General features: G+C 40.5%; 1 protein-coding gene across 1 annotated transcript; it reads left to right on the top strand.

Moving 5' to 3' along the window:
• The first annotated feature begins 1,609 nt into the window (after positions 1-1,609).
• LOC112181985 ((-)-germacrene D synthase) lies at positions 1,610-8,043 on the top strand. Its single transcript, XM_024320401.2, has 7 exons — positions 1,610-1,738; positions 1,864-2,125; positions 2,234-2,612; positions 6,742-6,960; positions 7,065-7,203; positions 7,367-7,612; positions 7,750-8,043. The coding sequence occupies exons 1-7, from the start codon at positions 1,610-1,612 to the stop codon at positions 8,041-8,043; spliced, it is 1,668 nt and encodes a 555-aa protein (XP_024176169.1).
• Positions 8,044-16,969: the final 8,926 nt, after the last annotated feature.

Below are 16,969 nucleotides of genomic sequence, written 5' to 3'. Positions count from 1 at the left end.
CCTTTTTATGTTTTTTTTTTAGAAGAAAGCCAAAATAATTTTTGAGGTAAAAAGTCAAAATAATTTAGAGTCATTAGATTTTGGAATAATAAGATGGTCTTTTTCTCAAGAATTACATGACATGATTTGACAAATAGGTTATGTGTGTAGATGACATGGCATGACACCTAAAATTGAGGCCACAAATCTTTTTGGTTGCTTGGAATTGCTTTGGCAGTACTTGATATCATGAACCAGGAAGTTGATACACCGAGGAACAGCTATAGTATCGTTGATACAGTCTATTATTATCTTTGAGTGTCCTTCCAGCTTATTCATATCTAAAGTTGAAAATAAAATTACTCCAACTTAATTAAAAATAGTTATTCGTTTTCATCACCATTGAATAAAGATAATATGCCGTTGATTGGCCAACAATTTATGATCCATTTAAAAAATGGAACACAGTTGACATTGGTCGTTTATTAAGATCATTAAGATGGATTCAATTAAACTTGATTCATTTCGATGGAAAACATTTCAAGAGTTCCAGATCCATCCCTACCGCGTCATTAATTATGTAACTATCACTTAACGAATATCATCATTTTATTAATCAGTGGAGGCGGCCTGTTAATTAATTTGGTAATTTATTTTTAGAACCATCCAAGGCGGCTCGTTCATGTATATAAATCCCTCGATCATCTAGGACTATAGTAATGGTTATAATTTAGAGTATAATAATCATCTCCTCTGCACCAATACACACAACGTTGCATGTATATAACCAATAATTGGACAAAAATAAGAGCATATATAATATGATCTTAACAACCAGTCGAACAGCAAACCATTACAGACCAGAAACAAATTAAACAACAGGTCCTTACATTTAGTCATTTACTACCATATCTTTCAATCTTTGCCTCTTTCTACCCGGAAACCGAAAAATATATGAAAATCCGTTGAAGTTCAATCAATTCGTTTAGTTTAATTGTACATAACTGATGAATAATAGAGGCCCAACACCTTTACATACCAGTCTGTTTTTTTTTTTTGGACCAATAAACAAACAACTTGTATCAAGCCAAAGACACAGTACAACAAAAGCTAGAAACTGGGTTGGAAATACAGACGCATACAGACTTCAAACTAAACAGAAATGAAGATTTGGCCAAGAGCCAAACCCAGACAACACAAGTTTTCTCTACTGTCCAAAACTACATAAAATTCTCTCTTTTATCATAGAGAGTTTGAAGAACCAGATCTGAAAGTATTTACTTGAAGAATAAACATCACCACTAAAAATAATTCATTTTCAAGGATATAAAGATGTACTTTGAAATATAATTGCAATTATTTATGAACACCCGTCACGTTCAGTCATCGATGATTTGATGACATTCTAACAGATGAATCTGACTATTGAACGTATATGCATGTACTTGTAGGTGCATTATATTATTTTCCATGATTAAATATCAACGGAGGTACTCATGCCATGCATGTATCTTCCTTCTAAAGTTGTATAAATAGCTAGCAAATCAAGATTAACCACAGCACAAAATTTCCTACATATCGAATAAATGTGCCTTTGATCTCCAGAAAACCCTAAACCATAGTTGATACAATGTTCCCTGCTTTAGCGTCTGACCTAGCTCAAACCCCGAATATTACTGCCACTCCTGATGTTACTCAATGTTCAGCTAATTTTTCCCCGAGTATTTGGGGTGATCATTTTCTGTCATATGCTTCCATGGTAAGAAAGATTTATCTAGTGTCTTGAAAGAATAATGCTTTTCATATATGAATTTGCATGCACCAAGAACTAATCAAGGTCATGCTCGATCTAATTACCTTCAAAATATACGCATGTGTATGTAGGAAGCGGCAGATAGTAAAAGTAAGAAACATGTCCAAGACTTGAAGGAAGAACTGAAGAGGATGATAATGGCTCCAACGAAAAGGCCTTCACAAAAGTTGCACTTCATCAACCACATTCAGCGCTTAGGTGTCTCATACCATTTCGAAGATGAGATTGACCAAATTTTGCAGCAAGTTCACCGAGAAGAAGAATATGATGATCTTTGCACCACTGCTCTAAGCTTTCGATTGCTTAGACAACATGGTTATAACGCTTCATGCAGTAAGTCATCAATCGATCTCCAGCTCGGTGTCAATTATGTATTTTACCATTCCTAATTTTCTTTTCTTTCTGTGATCACTTAACTTATTAACTGGCATGGTCTTGCAGATATGTTTAACAAGTTCAAGGATGGTGATGGGAAATTTAAAGAATCGCTTGTTAATGATGTAGTCGGCCTGTTAAGCTTGTATGAAGCCTCGCATCTTCAGATGCCTGGGGAGGATTTACTAAACGAGGCACTAACCTTCTCCACCGCTCATCTCATGTCTGCAGCACACCATTTAAGCTCATCATCTCAGCTTTCAAAACAAGTAACTCATGCCTTGTATCAGCCCCTTTGGAAGGGCATGCCAAGGATTGAAGCGAGGCATCACTTGTCTATTTACCAAGAAGATGATGCGCATAATGAAACTCTCCTGAATTTTGCAAAGTTCGATTTTAACACTGTGCAGAAAGTCCATCAGAAAGAACTATTGAGCATAGCCTTGCTGTAGACAATCAAACCCCATCAAAGGACGCTCAAGTTGCCACACCAGATCAAGACTCTCTTACACAATGAAAGCATGTTCATATCTGCTGTAACGAAATCTAGAAGAATGTAGAATCAGTTGGTTATTCCCTCCCTGAAGTTTAGGAGCTAAATTAACAACCATCCATGTATAAATAGCTGTGTACATAACAGAATGATTAATTAATACAATTCACAAGTTTTTCATGCTTAGCTTTCTTCTGTTCTCTCTGTTTCTCTTTATGGTATCAGAGGCCATTTGCTTCATCGCCTAATCCCTTCGTCTTCCACCTTCCTCTTTCTCCAAACCCTAACCATGGCGACCTCTACATCATCCTCTCCTCCTAGTTCGACCTTCCCTCTGGTTCAGGCTTCTTCGTCGTCGATGCAGGTCCAAAATCTCGGTCCGGTCATTCCTGTTCGTCTCACCGAGACTAACTATTTGCTCTGGAAATCGGTATTTCTTCCAGTGCTTCACAAGTATCGTCTCCTCTCCATCGTCGACGGCTCTGAACCATGTCCACCAGAGAAGGTTCTTTCTTCCTCCGGCGATCTCGTTCCGAACGATGCTTTCATCTCTTGGTTTGAGCGTGACCAGCAGCTCCTCATCTGGATCAACTCCACACTCTCCGATTCCGTCTTGCCTTACGTCATCGGCTACACTCATGCTCGTGATCTCTGGCTCAACCTCGAAGCTCGTTTCGCCGGACTTTCTCAGGCTCATCTTCTCCATCTGAAATCTAAGCTTCAATCGGCCAAGAAAGGTACTCTTTCTATGACTGCTTACCTGCAATTGCTTAAAGGCTACGCCGATAGTCTTGCTGCTCTCGGAGCTCCGGTGAGCGACTCCGATCTGGTTGCCTACTGCCTTCAAGGCCTCTCCGATGAATATGCTGCTTTCGCCACTGCTCTGCGCACCAGAATGGGAGTTTTTCCGGTCACCGCTGCTGAACCCGGTAAACCCACTTGCAACCAACGACATTCATATTGGGATGGTGAGGAACCAAAGTCCATGTGTTGGTGTGTTGTAAAGCAGAAATCTCTTCTTTCATAGCAGCAGTCCATGCAGGATACTTCGAGGCTTGAGAGTAAGATGTAGGGGTGATGGGGCAGGAGGCAAAAAGAGCAGTAGCTTTGGGTAATGGGTGGTTAGTGGCAAAAAAAACTTTAGGTTTGCTGTGACCAGTTTTGGAACGAGTGAGCATGTTGTGAGGTGATGGGGCAGGTGTGGAACGTCTAAGTATGTGGCGAGAGGTGTTAGGGAGTGGTGGTTGATTAGGTGGAAGTGGGGCTGGAATAGGTGGTGGGGAAGGGACTGAAGTGGGAATGGCAGGTAAGGGATTAGAGCGAGGTGATGGAATAAGAGTAGGTGAAGTTGACGTAGAATGGTGAGTGGGAGAGGATGTGTGTGGAGTAGGTATAGAGGGAAATGATTGTGAAGAAAGAGGGGATGTAGTAGGTATGGGTGGTGAGTAGGGGTGCAAAAAGATTGGAAGGTCAGAATGAGTAGAAGAGGAGGTATGGGCAGTGTGTGTTTTAAATGGAAAAGAGGTTTCATCAAACTGAACATGGCGAGAAGTGTAGATGCGGCCAGATATGGGATCAAGACAATCATATCCCTTATGATCATGACTGTAACCAATGAAAATACAAGGGCTGCTGCGTGGTGCAAACTTGTGAGTGGTGTAAGGACGCAGCCAAGGGAAGCAGAGGCAACCAAAAGGTTTGAGAAACTGATAATCAGGTGCCTTGTTGTATAAAATTTCAAAAGGAGACTTAGAGGTCATAGTAGGAAGTCTGTTGATGGTAAAAGTCGCTGTGAGACATGCACGAAGCCAATAGGAATAAGGTAATTGAGATTGTGCAAGAATAGTACGTGCCATTTCAATAATGTGCCTGTGTTTGCGTTCCACAACACCGTTTTGTTGTGGAGTGTGAGGACAGCTTAATTGGTGTTGAATACCATGCTGAGTAAGATAAAGTTTGAAGCTATTGCTGGTAAATTCACCACCACCATCACTACGCAAAGTTTTAATTGAAGTAGAGAGCAAATTTTCAACACGTAATTTGAATATATGGAAAGCCAGAGGTACATCAGATTTCTTGAACAATGGTATAATCCAACAAAACTTGGACCAGTCATCAACCAAGCTTAGAAAATACCTATGCCCTAGTGTAGAAGAAATCGAAGCAGGGCCCCAAACATCAGCATGTAGAAGCTGTAAAGGTCCAGAGCAGATACTACTTGAAGGAGAGAAAGGAAGCCTGTGAGCCTTGCCTTGCATACAGTAGACACACAGAGAGTGTTTTGAAGTAGCAGCTGGAACCTTGATGGCCTGCAGTACCTTATTAACAACCTGAGAATTGGCATGACCGAGACGAGCATGCCATACATCACTAGAAAGTAAAGAAGCAGATTGAACTTGAGGTGACTGTGGTGAAGGGGTGGAGTGAAGCAAGGATGAAGATGAATTGAAGTGGATGGGGTAAACACCATCACGCACTGGTCCTTGAGAAAGAGTTCTCCTGAGTCCCAAATCCTTGATCATTGAACCAGAGGGAGTGAGTACAAAAGCACAATTGTTATCAGATACAAATCGATTTACTGATAGCAGATTCTGTGTGATTTCCGGAACATGTAAAACATTATTCATGTGGAAAGAAGCAGATGGTGTGTGCATAATGGCCGAGCCAATGTGAGCAATGCGCAAATGTTGACCATTACCAACAGTAAGTTTAGTGTTACCATAGTAAGGTGCGGCCTCGGAGAGTTGAGAAAGATCAGGAGTCACATGTTGACTAGCACCGGAATCAGCAAGCCAAGTGGAGTTGGCCACCGGAGCAGGAAAGAAGGAGAAACCTGGAGAGGTTGGAGAGTATGGAGGATGCACAGGAACTGTTTGTGAAAATGACGGTGTAGGAAGAACAGAGGAAGACCGAGCTGCGAAGGCGACCGGAGCTTCAACCGGAGTAGTCGGAGCAGCAAACAGTGCGGTGAGTTTCGCCGGTGGAATGCGGCCAACATATGCATGATTCATTCGGTTGTAACAGTCAATCGCGGAGTGACCTTGACGCTCACAAATCTGGCACTGAATGCGAGGACGAGAAGGAACAGAGTTGAAGGAGCCACGAGAATTACCTCGATAGGAGGAGGTGCGACCGCGACCGCGATGTTGAAAACCACGAGTACCGCCATGAGAGGAGGAAGGAGGAGTGGGCGTGGCTGCAAAAGCAGAGGCAGGAGCAGAAAGCTCAAGGTTGAGCTGCTTGCGGTCCTCAATGATGATCTCTTCTCTTGGTCCTCCAAGAAACCACACTGTCTCTCGATCTTCTACGGAGTCAGAATATCGTGCCTTGGCTCAAGCCGCTGCTGAAGTTGTCTGGATCTGCAAACTGCTTCGTGACTATCACTTTGTTCTCGCAAAGCCTCCATGCCTTTGGTGTGATAACGTCAGTGCTCTCGCCTTAGCCTCCAATCCAGTCAACCATGCTAGAACAAAGCATATTGATATGGACTACCACTACATCCGTGAAATGGTTCTCAGCAAGTTCATCCATGTCTCTTATCTGTCCACCCTACATCAACCTGCTGATCTCTTCACCAAGTCTCTTACCAAGGAACGTTTCCATTTCTTATGCTCCAAGCTTCCAGTTCGTGCCACTCCCTTTAGCTTGAGGGGGGATATTGAGCATAGCCTTGCTGTAGACAATCAAACCCCATCAAAGGACGCTCAAGTTGCCACACCAGATCAAGACTCTCTTACACAATGAAAGCATGTTCATATCTGCTGTAACGAAATCTAGAAGAATGTAGAATCAGTTGGTTATTCCCTCCCTGAAGTTTAGGAGCTAAATTAACAACCATCCATGTATAAATAGCTGTGTACATAACAGAATGATTAATTAATACAATTCACAAGTTTTTCATGCTTAGCTTTCTTCTGTTCTCTCTGTTTCTCTTTAAGAACTGAGCGAAATTACGAGGTTAATATGAGTTGTAAACATATTACATTACATGCACTAAAAAATTAATCACTTATTACTACGTATACAAAGTTTTGATTTGAACCAAAATTAATCGTTTGCTATGTAATTAATTACTGATCAGGTGGTGGAAGGATTTGGACTTTGCAAACAAGCTACCTTTTGCAAGAGACAGGGTAGTTGAGGCCTATTTTTGGGCTTTGGCAATCTACTTTGAGCCGGAATATTCCTTTGCCCGGATGGTGTCAGCCAAAGCTACTGCTATAATTACAGTCATTGACGACATATACGATGTGCAGGGCACGTATGAAGAATTAGAGAACTTTACTGAAGCTATTGAGAGGTTCAAAATTGGCAAATTATTTACTATTTTGTTTTAATAAATTATATATATGTATATATTCCTGCAAGTACTCCTATACATTAACTCTATTAATGGATCATCAGGTGGGACATTTCTGCTGTTGATCAACTGCCAGAATATATGAAAGTGTTTTATAAAGCGCTGTTGAATTTCTTCACCGAGCTTGAAGAAAGTCTAACGAATAAGGGAATCTTATACCGCCTCCACTATGCGAGAGAAGGAGTAAGTTTCGATTATTCTAGTTTTGGTGCCACTACACAATATATATTTGTTAATTTTCCAATGAAATAAACTTAGTGAATATAGGAATAATCATTAATTATTAATTATAAACTTAGTGAGTATCGCAATGAAATAAGCTTGGTTCTTTCTTTGTGTCTCACAGTTTAAAGTTCAAGTCAGAGCTTACTTCCAGGAAGCAAAATGGTTCAAACAAAAGTACATACCATCAATGGAAGAGTATATGTCTGTGGAACTCTATACATCCTTCTTCATGGTTGCAACAGTGTCATTTGTTGGAATGGGAGTTATTGTTACAAAAGACTCCATGGATTGGGTTTTCAGTGAACCTAAGATTTTAAAGGCCTCATCTATAATTGGCAGACTCATGAATGACCTTGTAGGCCATAAGGTACGTGGTAATCATGGTTAACTTAATTTGTGTTAATTTTAACCTGCAGATTTGATAAATAAATGCTGAATTAGCTCCACCCTCAAAGCCATTCTGGTTTACCTTAACCTTCTTTGTTTGTCTACATTTATATGCAGTTTGAGCAAAAGAGAGAACACATTGCATCAGCCGTGGAATGCTACATGAAGCAATATGGCGTCACAGAAGAAGAAGCAGAAGTCGAGCTAACTAAACAAGTGAATGACGCATGGAAAGACATAAACGAAGAGTGGCTCGATGCCACCTCTATCCCTAGGCCTCTACTCTTGCGGATTTTGAACTTTGCACGTTCTAGTGAAGTTCTATACAAGGGTGAAGATGTGTACACACATTCTGAAAATGTGCTCAAGGGTTATGTAGTTTCACTCTTTATCGAACCCGTGCCCATATAAGCCTAAAATCTGGTCGTTTTCTCTTTTCTGCAAAATAAAGTCCTTCGTTGTCGTAAAATAAGCAATTTCCATGACAGCTAGTACTTGCTGCCAGATGAAACGAGGTTTGAATAAAGTTCATTTGTTGGATTGTCTCGTTGTTATTATACTAAATACGCTCCATAGGGAGAGAGAGAGGCGCTCGCTTGAGTCGCTTCTCTCTCCTTATTCCTTAGTCTTCCTCTACCCTTACCTATGATAGTGCTCCGCTCCGGCCGTGGCAGGTTTCCTTGTTTTTCCTTTCTTAGTTTCTTCTTCATGTCTTTCCCAACTCTTGTTCTCTAGATCCCTTCCTCTTTTCAACCTAGATCGATTATGCATCCAACAGTATCCTCCGTACTTCAAATTCAAGATTCTTCACGAAGAAAGTGCATAGCCTTCTCACCCATCAATTTCAATTTCAGTCAAGGACCGTCTGTTATTCATAGCTCTGAAAGCAATGGTGAATCGTGTTTCCCAGAAAGACAGGGAGGCTTTTTAACCACTGCCTTTTTCAATCTATTCCTCTTTTTTCATTTCTCTTTGGTTCCTGTTCTTGTCTGGGGTTCGGCTGGTTGAGAGTATTAGTTTCTTCCTTGCTCATGGAATTTGTATTATAATGATACTTCATATCTTTGGGTGGGATATGCCTGGCTGTTCATGTGATACGGTGATTTGGATACCTTTCAGGCTCTTGTTGGAAAGTATGGTGATGTCTCTGTGTCACCAAGATGACCGACGACTTTTACTCTTCTTATTGGACTCTACGTGAACGTTTACTGTTGTTGGGTTTGTGGTATTTTTTATTTTCTCCTTTTTTGTAATCTTAACACAAAAGTTGGGTCTTTGTTTGTAAACTTTTATGTTTGAATAAAAAAAATTATCATTTCATTGCCAAAACAAAAATAAGAGAATTATTTTAGGGAATAATATTTTCATAAATCTTATTTTTCTCATCAAGATATTTTCTCCAAGTGCAAGTGCAAGTGTGACGAAGTGGTGTTAGCTCAGTGGTTCCACATCAATTTGGAGCATGTTGTAGAGAATTGGAAAAATGTATTGTATACATCTCACCATGAGGTTTATATAGGGTTACATCATGTATACAAAAGGCAATACATAATAGCTATACTAATCAATCGCACATTACAAGTATGTCAATCGCATACATTACGAGTCTGTCAATCACATACATTAAGCAATACCTATTGCATGAATAGTCATTATCATTCACAACACTCCCCCTTGGATATTCCATATCAATAGTGTTGCCTTTGTTATGCGCTTCTAAGTTGCCTCGTCAAAAACCTTGCCAAGTAATAAAAACCCTGTGGGAAAAAACAACCTTGGTCGAAGGAGAAAAAGAGCACAACACGCGTGAATGTGGAGTAGTCGACATCCTTCAACACTCCCCCTTGTGCCACTCAAACTCGGTGATGACGCTTTGATTGTTGCCTCACTAAAAACCTTGTTAGGTAACAAAAACTCTGTGGGACAAAAATAACCCTGGTCGAAGGGCAAAAAGAGCACAACACGTCCTTCACTCTTCGATATCGAAAATGTAGACATCATACCTCCCCCTGATGTCAAGGTCTCCCCTTGATTTCTACAGTTATAGGGAGTTCGGATAACTTTCTTAATCTGATACTCTTCACATGTTTCTCGAAGGTGGATTTAGGTAACAACTTGGTAAACAAGTCCGCTATATTATCCTCTGAACAGATTTGATTCACTTCAATATTTAGAAGTGTTTGTTGTTGCTGATTGTAAAAGAACTTAGGCGATATATGTTTGGTGTTGTCGCCCTTGATGAAACCTAACTTCATTTTCTCAATACAAGCTGTATTATCTTCATAAATGCATGTAGGTTCATCTGTGGTAGACTTCAAACCACAAATTCCTCGAATGTGTCTAACTACAGACCATAGCCATATGCATTCTCGCACGGCTTCATGTAGAGCGATAATCTCTGCATGATTTGAGGAAGTAGTAACAAGGGTCTACTTTGTAGACCTCCAAGATATCGCAGTGCTTCCCATGGTAAAGACATAACCCGTTTGGGAGCGACCTTTGTGAGGGTCAGAGAGATACCCTGCATCAGCAAAACCCATCATGACATTGTTGTCATTTTGATGGAAGGGAGGAGCACGGAAGGTGGCGTTTTGCCTTGTGGAGTCCGATCCCACACTTCCGTTATTTCTTTTCTCTCTGTAGGGATAGAACAAGTTCATATCAATCGTACCTCACAAGTATTGAAAGATTGTTTTTATGCCAATCCAATTGCGGCGTGTTGGCGCAGAACTATATCGAGCTAACAAGTTCACTGCGAATGAGATGTCTGGTCTTGTGCATTGAGCTAAGTACAATAATGCGCCTATTGCACTTAGATAGGGCACTTCAGCCTCTAATAAGTCTTCGTCCTCATCCCTTGGACGAAACGGATCTTTTTCAGGTTCAAGACTACGACAGATCATGGGAGTACTCACAGGCTTTGCTTTATCTTCATAATTTTTGAGTATATGCTGACTGATGGATCATAATCCCATCACTATGGTGCTCGAGTTCTAGTCCGAGGCAAAACCGTGTTTTCCCAAGATCTTTCATCTCAAATTCGGATTTCAAGTACTTAGGAGTTTCCTTTAACTCATCTAGAGTTCCAATTAGGTTCATGTCATCGACATAAACTGCAACAATTGCAAATCCGGAACTTGTCCTCTTTATAAACATGCATGGGCATATTTCATTGTTAACATATCCCTTCTCAATCAAGTAGTCATTTAGACGGTTATACCACACCGTCCGGATTGTTTCAATCCATATAGTGAGCGTCTCAATCTTATTGAAAACGCGCTCCATAGTTTAGAGCCACTTGACTTGGGTAATTGAAGTCCATCTGGAACCTTCATATATATCTCCGAATCTAGGTCCCTATAGAGATATGCTGTAACCACATCCATAAGCTGCATGTCAAGTTTTTCTGAAACTACCAAACTAACAAGGTGGCGGAATGTTATAACATCCATTACGGGAGAATATGTCTCCTCGTAGTCGATTCCAGGGCGTTGTGAGAAATTTTGCGCCACAAGGCGAGCTTTGTATCTAAAACCTTATTTTTCTCATTACGCTTTCTAACAAAGACCCATTTATGGCCAACAGGCTTTATACTTGGGGGTGTCAGCGTTATAGGCCCAAATACCTGTCTCTTTGTTAGTGAATCCAATTCAACCTGGATCGCATCTTTCCATTTAGGCCTGTCTGCTCTTCATTGACATTCTTCAAAGGAGCGTGGTTCAATATCATCGTGTTCTATAATTCCTTGAGCAATAGAACATGCAAACACATCATCAAGGATAATAGAATCTCGATTCAATGTCTCATGTACACTAGTGTAATTCATGGAGATCTCCCTATTCCCTGGAATTGGTTCTAACATTGGAGCGTCCCCCAATGATGTCTCTTGGACATAACCATAATCCGAAATATCTTCATGAGACGGGTTATTTATGTCGATGATTAATGGATCTTTCTGTGCCAAACTCGCTTTCTTTCTCGGGCGAGAATCCATTGAACCTTTAGGCTTTCCACGTTTCCTTGCTAGGAGCCCGGCATGAGCCACATTTCCATCATTATTAGTGGTGGCGGCGCCATGCCCAATACCCTAGGGGTGGCGCCAGTCCATGAGTTTTAGGGACATCAATCCTTGCAGACACTTTTGCAGCAGGTATATGTGATCTTGTCACTTTAGCGATATCAGAACATGCATCAGGCATAGAGTCTGCTACGTTCTAAAGATCAAGAATTCTCCGTACTGTAATTTCAGACTGTGCACTTCAATTTCGGACTGAGCGGTTCGGGGATCAAGGTGAGACAAAGTGGGGACAGACCACGACAATTCCTGTCGTTCATGTTAAACATTATTATTCCTATCTCCCCTAACGACGGGAAGACTGTCTCATCAAAGTGACAATTTGCAAATCTAGTGGTAAATAGATCGCCTATCAAGGGTTCTAAGTAGTGGATAATAGTTGGAGAGTCATATCCAACATAAATGCCTAATCGTCTTTGAGGACTCATTTTGGTGCGCTGTGGCGGCGCAATTGGCACATAAACTATACACCCAAATATGCGTAAGTGTGAGACATCAGGCTCATATCCAGTAACCATCTGGGACGCAGAAAAGGGTTGAGTGGCAGTAGGCCTCAGACGAATGAGCACAGCTGTATGCAATATTGCATAGCCCCAAGAACAAACAGGGAGATTGGTGTGCATAACCAATGCTCTAGCGACCATTTGAAGTCTTTTAATGGCAGCTTCTGCAAGACCATTTTGGGTGTGAACATGAGGAACATGGTGTTCAACCTCAATCCCAATGGCATGCAATAGTCATCAAACTTTTTTGATGTGAACTCTCCAGCATTGTCAAGACGAATTGACTTAATGAGATGATCAGGGTGGTGAGCCCTTAATTTAATAATTTGTGCTAGGAGTTTAGCAAATGCAGCATTTCTTGTGGACAATAGCATGACATGTGACCATCGTGTCGATGCATCAACCAACAGCATAAAATATCTAAATGGTCCGCAAGTTGGTTGAATAGGTCCACAAATATCACCTTGGATTCTTTGTAAGAATGAAATATTTTCCTTAGTGTCCTTTGCATAGGATGGTCTTGATCCTAATTTTGCTAAAGAGCAGGCTTTGGAAAATGAAAGATGGGCTTTAGAAGCAACCAGGGAAGTATCTGGTTGAGCCACAAAGTCACAATTGACTTTAGAAGTAGAAAAAGGAACCAAGGAGGTATTGGTGCCGTCAATACCACTTTTGGGCCGCAGGGGTAGGCGGCGCAAGCCCTACCTTAGATTGAATTTTGGTTCTGACTTCTTTTCGTTTTGAAAAATGGATGTCCGTATGAAGTCTTTAATATACGATCATCATATCACTACCTGGGTGTCCCAAACGGTCATGACAAAGCCTATGTGTCAAAATCCCATAAGTCATCTCTCATAACATGGTTGGATTCAATAATTTGAATAGTGGTTGCATACAACCCGCTAGAGCGACACATAAGTTTCTCTAATACTCGTTTATGTACGTAGTCATTAGAGGTGATGCAAAGGAACTCTTGTCCATTCTCACAATGTGTTTCCACATGAAAACCATTGGCTCTTATATCTTTAAAACTCAATAGGGTTCTTCCAGCCCTAGGAGCATATAGAACTTTAGTGACATTAATACTTGTGCCATTTGGCAACATAAATTGAGCTGGTCCTCGACTATGAATCAATTGTGATGGTCCAGCCATCATAGTCACAGAAGATCGACTAGGCGTCATCCACAGAAATAGTTGCCGATGTTGCAACATAGTATGTGTGGTGCCACTATTAACAAGGCATTCCAACTCTCCAGGAAACATACTGAAAAATAATAAAGTTCGGAATTAAAATATGTCCATGACATCGAATAATAATACGATACTTCATTAATAAAGATAGCCAATGATTACATCAAATGTCCCAAAAAGTCTAATACAAAATAAAATCAAACTAAGACACATTGTAGTCACTCTATCCAATCAAATATGACCAGGAAAGTAGAGAGAGATGTTGGTGGAGCGAGGCTCTCTTAAGTACCATTAATCTCAATGACTTTCCTAGACATCATATTTCATTGGGTGCACCACATAAGAGAGAGTTTAATATAATTGTCATTTATTGACTAAGGCATATTGTCATTACAAAAATTCTTGGAAAATAAAAGGACTAATCTAATCAAAGTCTGCAGCATCTTTGTGCACTTCATCTTTAGCTTTGAAGTCCTCTATGGTGAGATTGACATCTCCACCATCTTTTTCTTCTGCAAGGTACACTGCTTGCTCCCTCAGGTCCCTGTATGTCCTGTATCTTGAAGCTAGTTGCTCGCTTGCCTTGCATTGCTTGAACCAATGCTCACTTGATCCACATCGATGACACATGTCATTGTGGTTGCCTCCCTTTAATTAAGGTGCACGTTGTGGGCGTTCTAGGAAGGTTGGCGCCACTACCACAACCCATGGTGCCTCCACCATGACCAGGATTACCACGACCACCTCTCCCACGTGTGGCATTGCCACCACGTGTATTCTCACCAAACCTGTGGTTTCCTCCCTTGTTAGGGTGGTTATGTGGACCCATACATCCCTCATATCTCTTATTCTTAGGGTTCCGCTCATTGCGCCATCTTTTGGGTGCATTATAATTCGCCTCATGAACGCTCTTAGTTCCAATGGGCCTTGAATTATAATTCCTCACGAGTATGCTATCATATTTCTCAGCTACAGATATGAGATTAATAAGCTGATGAAACCCCGTGATCCGTCCAGCATTGACTTCAGTGTGGTATTGTTTTGATACCACAATGGCTGAAATAGGGAGGATGGAGAGAGTTTTCTCAATTCGCTCTTGCTCTGTGACAAGTTGTCCACAAAACCTCAACATAGACTATAGGCGAAGAGCTTCTGAATTATATTCAGCAACAGACTTGAAATCAGCAAAGCGCAGATTATTCCATTGAACCTTCAAGTCAGGGATGAGGGAATCTTGGACATTGCCAAAGAGATCTTCTAGCGCTACCCATAGCTCTCTTGCATCCTTGATCGACATATACTCCAATCTGAGTGCCTTGTCCATATGGCTTCGCATCAAGATAACTGCTTGATCATGCTTTGTAGGTGTTCGCACGAGCACACGATCCGGGTTAGGTGCCTGGATTATGGGTAATATTCCCTTTGAAGTGAGGTGGTTCTCAACATCGGTTACCCAATTGTGGTAATCCGAGCCTGTTGAGTCAAGCATGGGAAAGTTGAGTCTAGGTTCATTCGACATCCTGAAAATAAGAAGAGAAGATATATTAGTTTCGGAGCTAAACTTCCACGAAAACTAAAATAATAAGATTTCCGAGCTATGCTACCAAGAAAATAATTTCCAAGAATCTCTTTTGGATTAGACCAAACAATAATGTTTTAATATGGTCACAATTTGACGCTTACGGACGCTCTTAGTCCGAGCATTATGAACACTCTTAGTTCATACGAACACTCTTAGTTTGTTAAGCGTGAATCACCACAATTCCGCTTTATTAAATAATCGAACCCATGTTCGTATATTGAAAATCCTGCAGAAAATAAAGAAATTTAAAAGACAAGAAAGCAGGAACTTTAATCTTTAAAACTTGTTGAAATTAGGAGCAGATTTGCTTCTGAATAGCTCCCACTTCGAATGGTGTACAGATCTCAAAAAGACTCCAATAGGGCTGAAATTTGGAGGTCAGATATAAGAGGCAGAGATGAACAACTTTAAAGAAGGAAGGATTTTGATCTGAGGTCCCAATCAAGAAGTTTCTAGGCATGAAAACAAGCTGATCTGCAATGAAAAGGGCGTGCTGCTGTGCTGCAGGGGCAGCGCACGGTATGGCTAGCAAGGGCTAGGAGCTTGCGGCAGTTTTTGGTGAAAGAAATTTCGGGTGTTAGGGTTTTTCTTGGCTAAGGCTTGGGTTAGAGTATCGTGCTGATAACATGTTGTAGAGAATTGGAAAAATGTATTGTATTCATCTCACCATGAGGTTTATATAAGGTTACATCATGTATACAAAAGGCAATACATAATAGTTGTACTAATCAATCACACATTACAAGTATGTCAATCACATACATTACGAGTCTGTCAATCGCATACATTAAGCAATACCTATTGCATGAATAGTCATTATCATTCACAACAGAGCATACAATCATGAAGGCTTGAAAAATTTGTGAAGGGAGGTTGGCTAATCTGAGGAATTTCGAAAATAAAAGGAGATGGTGGTGAAGCCGGAGTCGATAATGGAAGGGATCAGTGGGGCAGAAGAAATACCCAAGCACAAGAAATCTCATATCTGTTTTCTTTCTCATCGAACGGAGTGTTGTGGTCGAAGAAAAGTTTCTATGTGTTGAAAGCACTCCAAGCTTCCAATAACCCAAGTAGGAGTGAGAGAGTTGAGTCAAAACGGGTCTAACATTTTTTATTTTTATTTGTTATTAACTATTTAGACAAGACATTGATAAATTTATGTTGTCTAATTTGCTACACATCTATGAAAGCAAAGAGGGAAAATTCTCGCTTGTGAAATCAAAATGTCAATTCCAACGCTAAGGCTCTGTATTTCTCATTCAGACAACATAAATAGTTCATTATGTGGTAGCAACTTGCAAGCATAACCAATGATTGAAGAAAAATTTGTTGCTTTTAGGATGGAATGAATGGAATTTTGGAGCACGTACATCCAAATTTTGACACTCACTTGCACAACAGCAAAGTAAAAACCATTGTATGATGATTTGCAAGTTGGAGCCAAATTTGACTCAATGGTAGGAGGGAAATATGCAGGGCTTTTTTTATTTTTATTTTGTACTTTTTTTTTCATAACCTTCTACCTAGAAATTTCAAAATTGGAGCATCTTTATACAACAAAGATTTATTAAATGTGTTGTACTGATTCAATTTTCATCAACAGACAACAGAGGATTTTTTTTTTTTCATTGTGTGAGTACGTACTGTTGTGTGATGCAATTTTTGGCGTAGTGAGGATAAGCCATGAGCATAGGTGTTAAAGCTCAGAATACCGCCATATGAAGTCAGCTTCTGATAACGTGGACAAGAGTCCAATCTTCCGATATATGTGTAATCTGCGAGATCCCGTTAATCTATCAAGCGAAATACAACGGCGTCAAGAGGGAAGACCGCGGTTGACGGTCTTAGCTCCTCCGATGCTAAAGTTAAACGGTGTACTTGCATTGACAAATGTAGTGGTAAATAGCTATTGAATGCATAATCAATGAAGAGAGAGAAGCGGTCCTTTTATAGGTGGAATAGTGAGTTACCTAACTCTTGTTTTC

The sequence above is a fragment of the Rosa chinensis genome, chromosome 1 (genome assembly GCF_002994745.2).
Source record: "Rosa chinensis cultivar Old Blush chromosome 1, RchiOBHm-V2, whole genome shotgun sequence".
NCBI classification, from domain to species: domain Eukaryota; kingdom Viridiplantae; phylum Streptophyta; class Magnoliopsida; order Rosales; family Rosaceae; genus Rosa; species Rosa chinensis.
This window is presented reverse-complemented; position numbering and strand designations above follow the sequence as displayed.